Source organism: Melanerpes formicivorus, unplaced genomic scaffold (assembly GCF_026170545.1).
Source record: "Melanerpes formicivorus ecotype bairdi unplaced genomic scaffold, bMelFor1.0.p_v2 SCAF_3, whole genome shotgun sequence".
Lineage (NCBI taxonomy): Eukaryota > Metazoa > Chordata > Aves > Piciformes > Picidae > Melanerpes > Melanerpes formicivorus.
In genome coordinates, this window is record NW_027142355.1 from 42,612,717 (window position 1) to 42,625,640 (window position 12,924).

Sequence of the window (12,924 nt, forward strand, 5' to 3'; positions counted from 1 at the left end):
CAAGAGGACACAGTCTCAGGCTGCACCAGGGGAGGTTCAGGCTGGAGGTTAGGAGGAAGTTCTACACAGAGAGAGTGATTGCCCATTGGAATGGGCTGCCTGGGGAGGTGGTGGAGTCACCATCACTGGAGGTGTTCAGGAGGAGACTGGATGGGGTGCTTGGTGCCATGGGTTAGTTGATTAGGTGGTGTTGGATGATAGGTTGGATATGATGATCTTGAAGGGCTTTTCCAACCTGGTCTGGTCTATTCTATTCTGTTCTGAATTGTGAATTAAATGAGTTAACACCAAATGCTTCCATTGTGACAAATTTTATCATGTTATTCCTATGCAGCAAAATCCTTATTAGAGAAACTGAAGTTGTGCTCTGTATGATATTGGTTTGAACATGTCCACCTCTGAACAATTAAAATGATGGTGGTTTCATGACCCTGTGATGCTTGACTGCAGAGCTAACTAAATTTGGAAGAGTTAATAGAAAAAGCCTGTAGAAGGGCAAAATAGGAAAGAATATTTCCTCTGCTCCAGGTTTTCTTCCTTGTTTGCATGTACTCCTGCAGAGAGTTTAGCATCTGCTTTCACAGTTGGCCCTGAAGTCAGTGGAGGTGATTGTCTCCATTGTAACACTGGGGCTTTTGTGTTTGTTTTTTCAATCAATCAAGCTTGGTGCGAAGAAAGGTGGCTTGGGGGCACAGAAAGTGAGTGGCCAAAGCTTCAACGAGATTGAAAAGCAAGCACAAGCAGTCGATAAAATGAAGGAACAAGAGGATCTTCACAGAAGTAAGAAGAATGAGAAGGAGGAGCCGCTGTAAGTATGATTTATATGTGCAACAGTAAACCAGTTGAAGTCTAATTTCATGCTAACTATGTAGCTGTCAGCATTTCAAATACTGACAGTCTTTGAATCAAGAGAAAAATGTGGATGAGCTGGGCCAAGGCTGGGCCAAGCAGCAGTTGCCCCTTGCCCTAGTGTTTTGCAATCGAGTGTATATGCTCTGTAGCAGTAACCTCAGTGTTATTTAACACTGCTACATATGAATAAAACATGACAGAAACCTCAAGTGTGCTAAATTGAGACACTACCCCAGAAGATGCTTGCCTCTTTACCCCACACTAGTTATCCAGTTTGTTTTGGCTTGCTGGAATGAACACTCTCTAAAAACAGTCCTCCTGAGGGCAAGGGGGGCATACAAACACACAGTTGTATGGTGGTTGTTAGCACAAAGGCCAGGAGGTAGTTTAAGGATAGCTAGAATTACCTGATTAAGTTTCAGCTGTTTTGCAGTGGAACTGCCTTCATTTTCACCAAAATCCTCTGAATATTTTTGTCTGAGGTCTTGAATCTGTTAGTCCATCTCAATCATAAAATACTCATCCCTAAAGGTCAGAGTGTGCTGTTCCCCATTCCTTCCACTGCACTTCTGTGCTACATGGTTTTGGTATCATAGTATCATAGAATCAGTCAGGGTTGGAAGGGACCACAAGGATCATTCAGTTCCAACCCCCCTGCCATGGGCAGGGACACCCCACACTAGATCAGCCTGGCCAGAGCCTCATCCAGCCTGGGCTTAAACACCTCCAGGGACAGGGCCCCAACCACCTCCCTGCACAACCCATTCCAGGGCTTCACCACTGTCATGGGGAAGAACTTCCTCCTCACCTCCAGCCTGAATCTCCCCACCTCCAGCTTCATTCCATTCCCCCTAGTCCTATCACTGTAGCCCCCTTCAGATACTGGAAGGCCACAATGAGGTCACCTGGGAGCCCTCTCCTCTCCGGATTGAACAGCCCCAACTCCCTCAGTCTGTCCTCACCGGAGAGGTGCACAGTACTGTAGCATGTCAGAGCTGGATAATTTTACTATCATTTGATATAACATAGAATTAGAACTAGAAAAAGGCTCTTTCAGGTTGACTTAACAATGATGCAAAAGTGTGCCCTGAACTTTAGCAGTAGCATGTTTCACACTTGTTTTGAGGAACACTACCTGCTCATAGACAGACTGAGGTACTCTCTCGACAGTATTCTCTGCTGGCTTTCTCCCATCCTTGTAGTTGGAATTGCATCCCATTCATTGTGAAATGCTTTCAGTAAACACAGAATATGCAAAACACAGCACTGCAATGTCTGTTGTTCATTTTCTCCTGATGTTATTGGGTGGGACATTCAATGCAGGGTTTGGCAAATGTCTGTTCATTGGATGTTTTCTTCTAGGGTCTCATCTTTACGGTTGGCCTACAGAGATCTTGATATCAAAACAAAAGAGGACAAGTTAAATCTGTCTGGTAAGAAGAAAAGTGAACTGGAGAGACTTGGCATAGGGTTTGGCAGCAGCAGAAGGTATGTGAAGGTCTATAAACTGCATTTGAAATACTGTTGGCTTTGTGAGGCTCAGTTTAGTGCATTTCTCATTTTCCTAACTAAAGCGGATCAAGAAGCTGGTATGTGTCAGGGGGAAGGGGCAGGATTGCTTCTGGTAGGTTTAGTTTCTGAACTGCCAGAAGGGTGTTCACCTGAATTGTAGGATGTCCATACAGCAGTTGCCTCCGTGTGAGGAAGGCAGTCAGGATGTTTTCAGGGAACAGTACCAACTGCAGTCTATCTTTTGGAAGCCAGAGCACTGAAGAAGTCACACTGTTGTGTTCTCCAGCTGTTCACATGATCTGTGTTCAGGATTGTGCCCTGTCACTACTTCAGAGGAGTACTTCTTGTAGCTTGGGCTTTATCAGCAACCTTCAGAAACTGGATTGGGCTTTCATTTCTATTGGGTTTAGGGTATGAACTTTGCCATCTCTTTACATGCTTGTTTTTTTCTTGCCTCCAGTGGCATTTCCCACTCAGTTACAGCAGATATGCAAACCATAGAGCAGGAGACCCCTGCAGTTGCAAAGCTGAAGAAAAAGCACACTGATGACATAGAAGACTCCTATTTCTCCACTAGTTCAAGGTAATCTCTGCTTGCTTTTCTTTTGAGGGGGGGCAGTATGTGCAAGTTACATAGTCTAATATACCCACTGTATTTGGAGCCTAAGGTGAACATGGAAGACCATTGGACATGTCTGCACACTTAGCATATTTTCAGGGGATATTTGAACCAGAATCAAATAAATTCAGTAAATACCTTCTTTGTTATTACACATCCATACAGAACTTGTAAAGATTGCTGTGCCTTCTTTATGAGGTGGAAAGGAATCACAGTGTTGTTTCCTTGCAGGTTATGTAGTGGTGGTTGGGAGGCTTTTCCCAGTATCTTTCATATGTGCAGATATTCAGAGGGGAATAGTTCAGGATAATGAACCTCCAGAACTAACAAACATGCTTCTCTATTTTTCCTTTTCTGTCTGTGTCTTCTCTGCAGTTTGTCTTCTTAAATGAAGACTCCAGAGCTGTGTTCTGTGGCATTGTTTTAACAAAGCATAGAATCATAGAATTGTTTTGGTTGGAAAAAACCTTTAAGATCATTGAGACCAACCATTATCTAACTCTGCCAAGTCTGATGCTAAACCATGTCCCTTGTGGCCAAGAAGGCCAACACCATCCTGGGGTGTATTAGAAGGGGTGTGGTCAGGAGGTGGAGAGAGGTTCTCCTCCCCCTCTGCTCTGCCCTGGTGAGGCTGCATCTTGAATATTGGGTCCAGTTCTGGGCCCCTGAGTTCAGGAAGGACCTCAGGGAACTGCTTGAAAGAGTCCAGCCCAGAGCCACAAAAAAGATTAAGGGAGTAGAACATCTTCCTTACAAGGAGGGACTGAGGTTGCTGGGGCTCTTCAGCTTGGAGAAAAGGAGACTAAGGGGTGACCCCCTGAATGTTTATGAATGTGCAAAGGGTGAGTTCTGAGAGGATGCAGTCAGGCTCTGCTCAGTGATGCCCAATGACAGGACTAAGGGCAGCAGGTGGAGGTTGAGGCAGAGGAAGTTCCATGGAAACATGAGGAAAAATGTTTTCCCTGTGAGGGAGTACTGGATGTGTTCCTGTGTGACCTGGTATAGGTGGTCCTGCTCTGGCAGGAGGGTTGGACTGGATGATCTTTGAGGCCCCTTCCAGCCCCTAACAGTCTGTGATGAATATTTGTATTTTAAAAAATACATAGAACCAGAGATTTTCCTTACTGCTCTGAACTTTCTCGATGCCTCAAAAGATGGGAAGAGCTTCTCTGCTTCTGGAGCTTACACACTGACTTGTATGCAGCTGTGAGATCAGTTGCTATCAGCCCCTCAATTTGACAGCTTTGCTCCATGTGGATCCACAGTGCAGCTGGATGTCATGGGTTAGTTAGGGGTTCTTGGATCTCTGCAGTGTTCAGAGTGCCTTCAAAGTTGTGGTGGCTTTTTTCATTTCTGGTAAATGGGATTGAGGAGCCAAGGTTAACAGGATGAGCTTCAGCAAGGCCAAATGCCAGGGCCTGCACTTGGGTCACAACAACCCCAAGCAACACTACAGGCTTGGGGAAGTGTGGCTGGGAAGCTGTTTGGCAGAAAGGGACCTGGAGGGTGCTAATAAAAAAGCAACAGAATATGAGCCAGCAGTGTGCCCAGGTGGCCAAGAAAGCCGATGGCATCCTGGCTTGGATGAGAAATGCTGTGTCCAGCAGCAGCAGGGAGGTGATTGCCCCCTTGTACTTGGCACTAGTGAGGCCACACCTTGAGTATTGTGTCCAGGTTTGGGCACCTCAGTATAAGAGAGACAGGGGTGCTGGGCTGAGTGCAGAGGAGGACAATGGAGCTGGGGAAGGGCCTGGAGAATAAACCTGATGAGGATGCACAGAGGGAGCTGGGGCTGTTAGATTAGAAAAAGAGCAGACTGAGGGGAGACCTCACTGCTGTCTACAACTATCTGAAAGGAGAGGTTGGTGCTGGCCTCTTCTCACAGGTGATTAGCAATAGAATGAGAGGGAATGGCCTCAAAGTGCAACAGGGTAGGTTTGGACTGGACATTGGGAAGCATTTTTTCACAGCAGGAGTGGTCAGGCACTGGAATGTGCTGCCCAGGGAGGTGGTTGAGTCACCAGCCCTGGCTGTGTTTAAAGGTCGTTTGGATGTGGTGCCTGGGGATATGGTTTAGGGGTGACCTTTGTGGAGTAGGGTTAATGGTTGGACTTGGTGATCCTGAGGGTCTTTTCCAACCTGAATGACTCTGTGATTCTGTATCTTAGCATGGCCTGACAAGAGTGCCAGGTCTTTGAGAGCAGACCTTGGAGGGCCATTACAGTGCCTCACTTGCCTTTCAGCATTCTTCCCAGTGCTTTGCCTGACCCTAACGAAGTTACAACACCCTGCAGCAATGAGAGCTTTGCTTGTTTTGGTGGAATGATATCTCTCAGGCAGTCCACTGCATATTCTTGAAAGAAAAGCTTAAAGAAAGGACAGGTTTCAGTCAAATGCATGTGTGGAAAACAAAAAATTCCATTAGACTCAACTGCACAAAGCTTCTAATCAATACTATGAAATCCAAATTATTCACTGACAACTGAAAACTTCCTTGCTTGTGAGCCCTTGCTACAGCAGTATTGCTCTGACAGCACAAGGTTCCCACTTGGTCAGTGTGTTTGTGAGCCCTTGCTACAGCAGTATTGCTCTGACAGCACAAGGTTCCCACTTGGTCAGTGTGTTTGTGAGCCCTTGGTACAGCAGTATTGCTCTGACAGCACAAGGCTCCCACTTGGTCAGTGTGTTTGTGAGCCCTTGGTACAGCAGTATTGCTCTGACAGCACAAGGTTCCCACTTGGTCAGTTATGTTTGTGAGCCCTTGGTACAGCAGTATTGCTCTGACCAGCACAAGGTTCCCACTTGGTCAGTGTGTTTGTGAGCCCTTGCTACAGCAGTATTGCTCTGACAGCACAAGGTTCCCACTTGGTCAGTGTGTTTGTGAGCCCTTCCTATGGCAGTATTGCTCTGACAGCACAAGGCTCCCACTTGGTCAGTGTGTTTGTGAGCCCTTGCTACAGCAGTATTGCTCTGACAGCACAAGGCTCCCACTTGGTCAGTGTGTTTGTGAGCCCTTGCTACAGCAGTATTGCTCTGACAGCACAAGGTTCCCACTTGGTCAGTTATGTTTGTGAGCCCTTGGTACAGCAGTATTGCTCTGACAGCACAAGGTTCCCACTTGGTCAGTGTTTGTGAGCCCTTGGTACAGCAGTATTGCTCTGACAGCACAAGGTTCCCACTTGGTCAGTGTGTTTGTGAGCCCTTCCTACAGCAGTATTGCTCTGACAGCACAAGGTTCCCACTTGGTCAGTACTTTTTGTTCTTCTTTTGCTGTAGGTATTATGATTCCTCAGACTTGAGGAGCAGCACTTTCTCTAGCTGGGATGACAGTTCAGATTCTCTTTGGAAGAAAGAAAATAACAGTAGAGATGTGGATATCATGTTACCTTCAAAAGAGACAGGATTTTCAGACAGGTATGCCAAGAAATCCTAACTGATTGGTTTTTTACAGGAAGTGCAAGATTGTTAAAGTCATGTGAGTCCTGGCCACAGGAGTGGGGTTTTGTCTTTCAGTCCATGAGGAGAATTTCACCATAGTTTTTATCAGCAGTCAAGAGACTGCCTGGCTGAATTTCTTCTCTAAGCCCCATCTCCTATTTACATTTTAAGAACTCAGCTGTTTTGCTTGGTGCTGCACAAGTCATGCACTGGAGGTAATTTCCCATGTACTGGAGGTGATTTCCAAGGTGTATCAGCAAAAAAAAGCAGACAGAATATGTGGAAAGAAACTCAGCTGTCTGCAGTACTCTGAGAGCATTTCATTCAAGGCATTCTTGATGAGTTTGCTGCCTGATGAACAGAAGAGAACCAAATACACCAAAGTGTAGGATACTCAGTGTAGGATAGTGTGGCCAGCAGGAGCAGGAAAGTCATTGTGCCCTGTACTCAGCACTGGTTAGGCCACACCTTGAGTCCTGTGTCCAGTTCTGGGCCCCTCAGTTTAGGAAGGACATTGAGAGACTTGAAGGTGTCCAGAGAAGGGCAACAAGGCTGGGGAGAGGCCTTGAGCACAGCCCTGTGAGGAGAGGCTGAGGGAGCTGGGGTTGCTTAGCCTGGAGAAGAGGAGGCTCAGGGGAGACCTCATTGCTCTCTACAACTACCTGAAGGGAGGTTGTAGCCAGGAAGGGGTTGGTCTCTTCTCCCAGGCAACCAGCACCAGAACAAGAGGACACAGTCTCAGGCTGTGCCAGGGGAAGTTTAGGCTGGAGGTGAGGAGAAAGTTCTTCACTGAGAGAGTCATTGGTCATTGGAATGTGCTGCCCAGGGAGGTGGTGGAGTCCCCATCCCTGGAGGTGTTCAAGAGGGGATTGGATGTGGCACTTGGTGCCATGGTCTGGTCATGAGGTCTGTGGTGACAGGTTGGACTCAACCTTTGAGGTCTCTTCCAACCTTGGTGATACTGTGATATGAATTTCTTCATCCTGGGTTAATACCAGCACAATTTCTAGTCTTCAAAAGTCCCTTTCATACTTGCAAACTTCACAGAGCACAGAAGTTATTACTCCTTGTTGGTTTGCTGCATTCTGCTATGGTGCAGAGGAGATTTTCACTCACTGGTGCCCCTTGTTTTCTTTCAGGCCTGCCTCTCGTCGTAAGCCTGAGTGTGAGCCATCTTCAAGCACTGATGAGGCACAGAAAAAATTTGGCAATGTCAAAGCAATTTCATCAGACATGTATTTTGGAAAGCAGGATCATGCTGATGTGAGTAGAAAGCAGTGATAAAGGGTTTTGAATGTTAAAATGGCCTTCAACTACACACATGCTGTGCTTGTATAAAAAGAAGGCAAGGAATAGCTAAATTGGAAGAATTATTATTGCAATTAGAATTCTGTTAAACTTGTGGAGTCACAGAATTGGCTCAGCTGGGGAAGACCTCTAAGATCATCCAGTCTAACAGTCGACCATGGCCTTCAAACCAGCCCCCAAACTGTCGTGTCTGCACGGTTTTGAACACCTCCAGGGATGGGCTGGCCCCACTGCTTCTCTGCCTGACCTGTTCCAATGCTTAACTACTCTTTCAAGAGCAAAATTTTCCCTAACACCCAACCTAAATCTCCCATGGTGCAACTTGAGAACTTTTCCTCATCCTACCATGCAGGACTCTGCCCATCTGCCCAGCCTGTCGAGGTCCCTCTGCAGAGCTCTCCTATTCTCCAACAGATCAACTCCTGCCCCCAGCTTGGTGTCATCTGCACATTTACTGCTGATGGACTCAATGCCCTCATCCAGATCATCAGTGAAGATGTTAAAGAGGATGGGGCCCAGCACTGCTCCCTGGGGCACACCACTGGTGCCTGGCTGCCAGCTGGCTGTGGCACCATTCACCACCAATCCCTGGGCTCAGCCTCCAGCCAGTTCCTAACCCAGCTCAGAGTGCTGCTGTCCAAGCCTCGAGCCAACTGGGCAGAGTCCAAGGGCAGGAGATCTAACACATCTAAGTGCCAGGTTCTACACACTGGCCACAACAACCCCATGCAGTGCTACAGGCTGGAGAGCAGCCAGGCAGAGAGGGACCTGGGGGTACTGGTTGATAGTAGGCTGAACATGAGCCTGCAGTGTGCCCAGGCAGCCAAGAGGGCCAATGGCACCCTGGGCTGCATCAGGAACAGTGTGGCCAGCAGGAGCAGGGAGGTCATTCTGCCCCTGTACACTGCACTGGTTAGGCCACACCTTGAGTCCTGTGTCCAGTTCTGGGCCCCTCAGTTCAGGAAGGATGCTGACTTGCTGGAAGTTGTCCAGAGAAGGGCAACAAAGTTGGTGAGGGGCTTGGAGCACAGCCCTGTGAGGAGAGGCTGAGGGAGCTGGGGTTGCTTAGCCTGGAGGAGGCTCAGGGGAGACCTCATTGCTCTCTGCAACTACCTGAAGGGAGGTTGTAGCCAGGAAGGGGTTGGTCTCTTCTCTCTAGCAACCAGCACCAGAACAAGAGGACACAGTCTCAGGCTGTGCCAGGGGAAGTTTAGGCTGGAGGTGAGGAGAAAGTTCTTCACAGAGAGATTGGTCATTGGGATGTGCTGCCCAGGGAGGTGGTGGAGTCCCCATCCCTGGAGGTGTTCAAGAGGGGATTGGATGTGGCACTTGGTGCCATGGTCTAGTCATGAGATCTGTGGTGACAGGTTGGACTGGATGATCTTTGAGGACTTTTCCAACCTTGGTGATTCTGTGATTCTGCTTCTTCTGAATTATTTCCTAGTATGAAGCAAGGGCTCGACTAGAAAGACTTTCTGGAAGCTCATCTATAAGTTCAGCTGACTTGTTTGATGATCAGAAGAAACAGCCAACAGGTATGTATTGAACAGAGCAAGAGCTTTCAGGAAGCTGTGGGGAGCAATGAGGTCTCCCCTCAGCTTCCTTTTCCCCGGACTGAGCAAGTTCCTCAGCCGCTCCTCGCCAGGCTTGTAATCCAGCCCCTTCCGCCGGCTTTCTCGCCCTTCTCCGCGCTCACTCCAGCACCTCAACGTCCTCCCCATAGTGAGGGCCCCAGAACTGAACCCAGTGCTCCAGGTGTGGCCTCCCCAGCGCTGGGTTGGTTTTGAAACACCTGTGATTTCTGCTATCATTAGGAGTAGTCTCTTGTTCTCAATAATAGCAGTAGAGTTCCCAGTAAGCAAACTGCCTTGGCTTTAAGGCAGCCTGGAGTGCCAGCTGTGTTTTGGGAAGTTCACTGAATCCTTACTTAGTTTCAGGTGTGGCAGTGCAAAATGCACACACACAGCATGCAAAGCACACAATGAAGGGTCACCCCTTCAACCACCACTGAAATGCATTCATCTTTAATTGCAAAGCGTAGGGTACAGAACATCCAAACATTAATTCCTTACCTGGCATCACAAAGGCATGACACATGGGGTGAGATGATGACCTGGGGAAAGGAAAAGGATAGATGCACTTCAGCAATTTGAGGCCTTTGCCTAGTGGTTTTTACAGGGTAAATCACATGTTGGTACCTAGTGTTCCTATTACTTCCAGGGGAGGAAAAGCTGCTTTTAACGGCAAATTCTGTGTTCTTGTCTGTGTGTCTCTGTGTTCTCCTTTTAGGAAGCTACAACATAACAAATGTCTTGCCTGCAGCTCCTGATATAGCTCAGTTCAAACAAGGGGTGAAATCAGTGGCTGGAAAACTTTCTGTACTTGCTAATGGGGTCATGACATCTATACAGGTCAGTAAAACATTACATCAGCCATCATTTGAAGTCCTTTTGTAGGGATTTAATGTGATGGATCCCACCACTGAATCATCTTTAGGGACAGAAGAATCCATTTGGTTGTGGGCTTTGCAGACCTCCCACAGTAGACCACATCTTTGTACAAGTAAATCTGTAGCTGATAGCTCACCTTTTGCTTTTGCCTTTATATACTTACTTGTTTCCTTAGAACTGAAACAAAAAATTCTGTTGTGGAAGTTATTTGCTGGTACTTTGCTTTTAGAGTAATAATAGTTCAGAGCTCAGAACAGAACAGTTGGATTGGAAGGGACAGGATGTCATCCAGAGGGACCTGGACAAGCTGGAGAGATGGGCCCAGGTGAACCTCATGAGGTTCAAGAAGAGCAAGTGCAGGGTTCTGCACCTGGGCTGGAACAATCCTCACTACCATTACAGACTGGGGGATGAGGTGATAGAAAGCAGCCCTGTGCAAAAGGACTTGGGGGTGCTGATGGATGGCAAGCTGAACACGAGCAGGGGGTTGGCACTAGATGGTCCTTGAGGTCCCTTCCAACCCTAACAATTCTATGATTCTGCCACTTTACTCTGCTCTGGTGAGACCTCACCTGGAGTATTGTGTACAGGTCTGGAGCCCTCAGTATAGGAAGGACATTGACCTGATGGAGAGGGTCCAGAGGAGGGTCATGAAAACGATCAAGGGGTTGGAGCACCTCTGCTACGAGGACAAGCTGGGGGAGTTGGGGTTGTTCAGCCTGAAGAGGAGGCTCCAGGGAGACGTAATAGCAGCCTTCCAATACCTGAAGGGGGCCTACAGGAAGGATGGAGAGACTGTTTACAAGGGCCTGCAGTGACAGGATGGGGGGCAATGGCTTCAAACCAGAGAAGGGCAGATTGAGATTGGGTACCAGGAAGAAGTTCTTCACTATGAGGGTGGTGGAACCCCAGAACAGATTGCCCAGAGAGATGGTTGAGGCTCCTTCCCTGGAGATATTCAAGGTGAGGCTTGATAAGGCCCTGGGCAACCTGATTGAGTTGGGGATGTCCCTGCTGACTGCAGGGAGGTTGGACTGGATGACCTTTGGAGGTCCCTTCCAGCCTTGACCATTCCATGACTCTACAGCAATCGTCTACCCCAACTCTTCTATTGTCTCTTTAACTGAACTGAGAGGAATGCCTTTTGTCTACATTTGTACACAAAACTGAGACATCCTGCTCTCCAGAGTGCAAAGCATGTCTCATGCTCTAGTAAGTTTGCATCTTGTGGTTGAGGTCAGTGGGAGCTCTTGGGCATTTGAGTATCAGGCTGATTGTCTTGCAGTTTAACCCTAACTTGTGTTCCTGGAAGCACTGGTCAACTTTAACTCTGTAAGAATGAAAGTACTATTTGTCTTGTGACTGTAAGTAAGAAGTCTGTCTGCCAATGGAAGGTGTGCTCATGTCTGTCTGTTGTTTGCTTTGGCTTGTCCAGGATCGCTACGGTTCCTAACGTTGGTACCAGCACAGCTACACTGAGAAGGATTTCCCTTCAGATGTACAAGTGATCACTGCCCATTCCAGGAAAGGTTGCCTTAAGACTGTTGATATTTTCACTTATTCCAGCATATTTGTTCCCTTGTGCAGCTTTCTGGCTCAGCTTCTTCTTCCTGCTATTTCAGAGCAGAAATCTTGTAGCAACTTGTCACATTGCATATGCCTTCCCCCCCTTTACTGTCTTCTGTTTCTTAGTGCCCTTAGTGTTAGCTGATGGAAGCTTTATTTTATGACTGGTTTTGTAATGGATGTGCAGATGTGCACCCAACAATAGACACTCCTGTGCACTCAGCAGGGGATGTCCCTGTGAGCACACAGCAAGGGGTGTCCATGTGTGCACACAGCAATGGATGTCCCTGTGGGCACTCAGCAGGGGGTGTCCCTGTGGGCACACAGCAGGGGATGTTCATGTGTAAGGTACAAGCACCTACATTGGAAATGAGCCTTCATGATAGAAGCCAGTGCAGTTTCATCCTTACTCACCAGGCATAACTTGTCTTCTGATTGTCTTATGAGCTGTGGAGAAGAAAATCTAAGTTAGGCATCTGTTGAGGTGGTGTTTAGTGGCCTGTAGCAAAATACAGAATTAAGTTAAACCTTTGCTTGTCAGGAAATAGAAGCTCTTGGATGTGTGTTTCAGTGATGGGGAATTGGTGTTTTAAAGCAATATTCCTGCTAGAACATTGTGTGCTGGGATGCAGTGCATGGAGGAGATGAGGCATGTGGTATCCTGAGGAGTGGATTTCATCTTGTCATGGGAAATATTTACTCCTAGTTTTGAAAGTTACAAAAGAGTTGCAATATAGAACCCTTAAGTGCTTTTTCCAAGCCTGTATTGCATACTGATTAGAGACCCATTTTGACAGCTGCCAGGGGCCTAATAGAGTAGCTAATGAAATACTTTTAAAAACAATCTTTAGTACAGCCTTAGATTTTTGATAAGTCATGGAACACTGAGTGAGGAAATAGTGGGGCTGTGTTTTAGACAGTCTAGAATCTATTGTTCATGACATCCTGTATAAAAATGATTGTGACCTTTGAGGGGAAAAAAAACCCAAACAAAACAAAAGCAACACAACCAAGAATGAGCTCAAGGTGATTCTGTTCTGTAACTTTAGTTCTTAATTCAGATTTGTAAACTGCTGATATCTAATAAAAACAATTGATACAAACTCTTTCTGTGTGCAGGCACCAGTCTCCAGCTTGCTCAATATTGCTGTCTGCATTCTGCCTTTCATTTCATTTAAG

General features: G+C 47.1%; 1 protein-coding gene across 4 annotated transcripts in view; it reads left to right on the forward strand.

Moving 5' to 3' along the window:
* Positions 1–12,851, forward strand: part of ARFGAP3 (ADP ribosylation factor GTPase activating protein 3) — a 29,562-nt gene extending 16,711 nt beyond the window's left edge. For 3 of the 4 annotated variants that reach the window (XM_068170834.1, XM_068170838.1, XM_068170837.1), the window contains exons 9-16: positions 663–808; positions 2,215–2,340; positions 2,825–2,947; positions 6,260–6,397; positions 7,561–7,684; positions 9,174–9,264; positions 10,019–10,140; positions 11,615–12,851. In XM_068170834.1, the coding sequence (XP_068026935.1) occupies positions 663–808; positions 2,215–2,340; positions 2,825–2,947; positions 6,260–6,397; positions 7,561–7,684; positions 9,174–9,264; positions 10,019–10,140; positions 11,615–11,632 (888 nt within the window). In that variant the 3' untranslated portion in view covers positions 11,633–12,851. The remainder of the gene's footprint in view (positions 1–662; positions 809–2,214; positions 2,341–2,824; positions 2,948–6,259; positions 6,398–7,560; positions 7,685–9,173; positions 9,265–10,018; positions 10,141–11,614) is intronic. The other variant, XM_068170836.1, reaches the window with a different exon arrangement.
* The last annotated feature ends 73 nt before the right edge of the window (positions 12,852–12,924 follow it).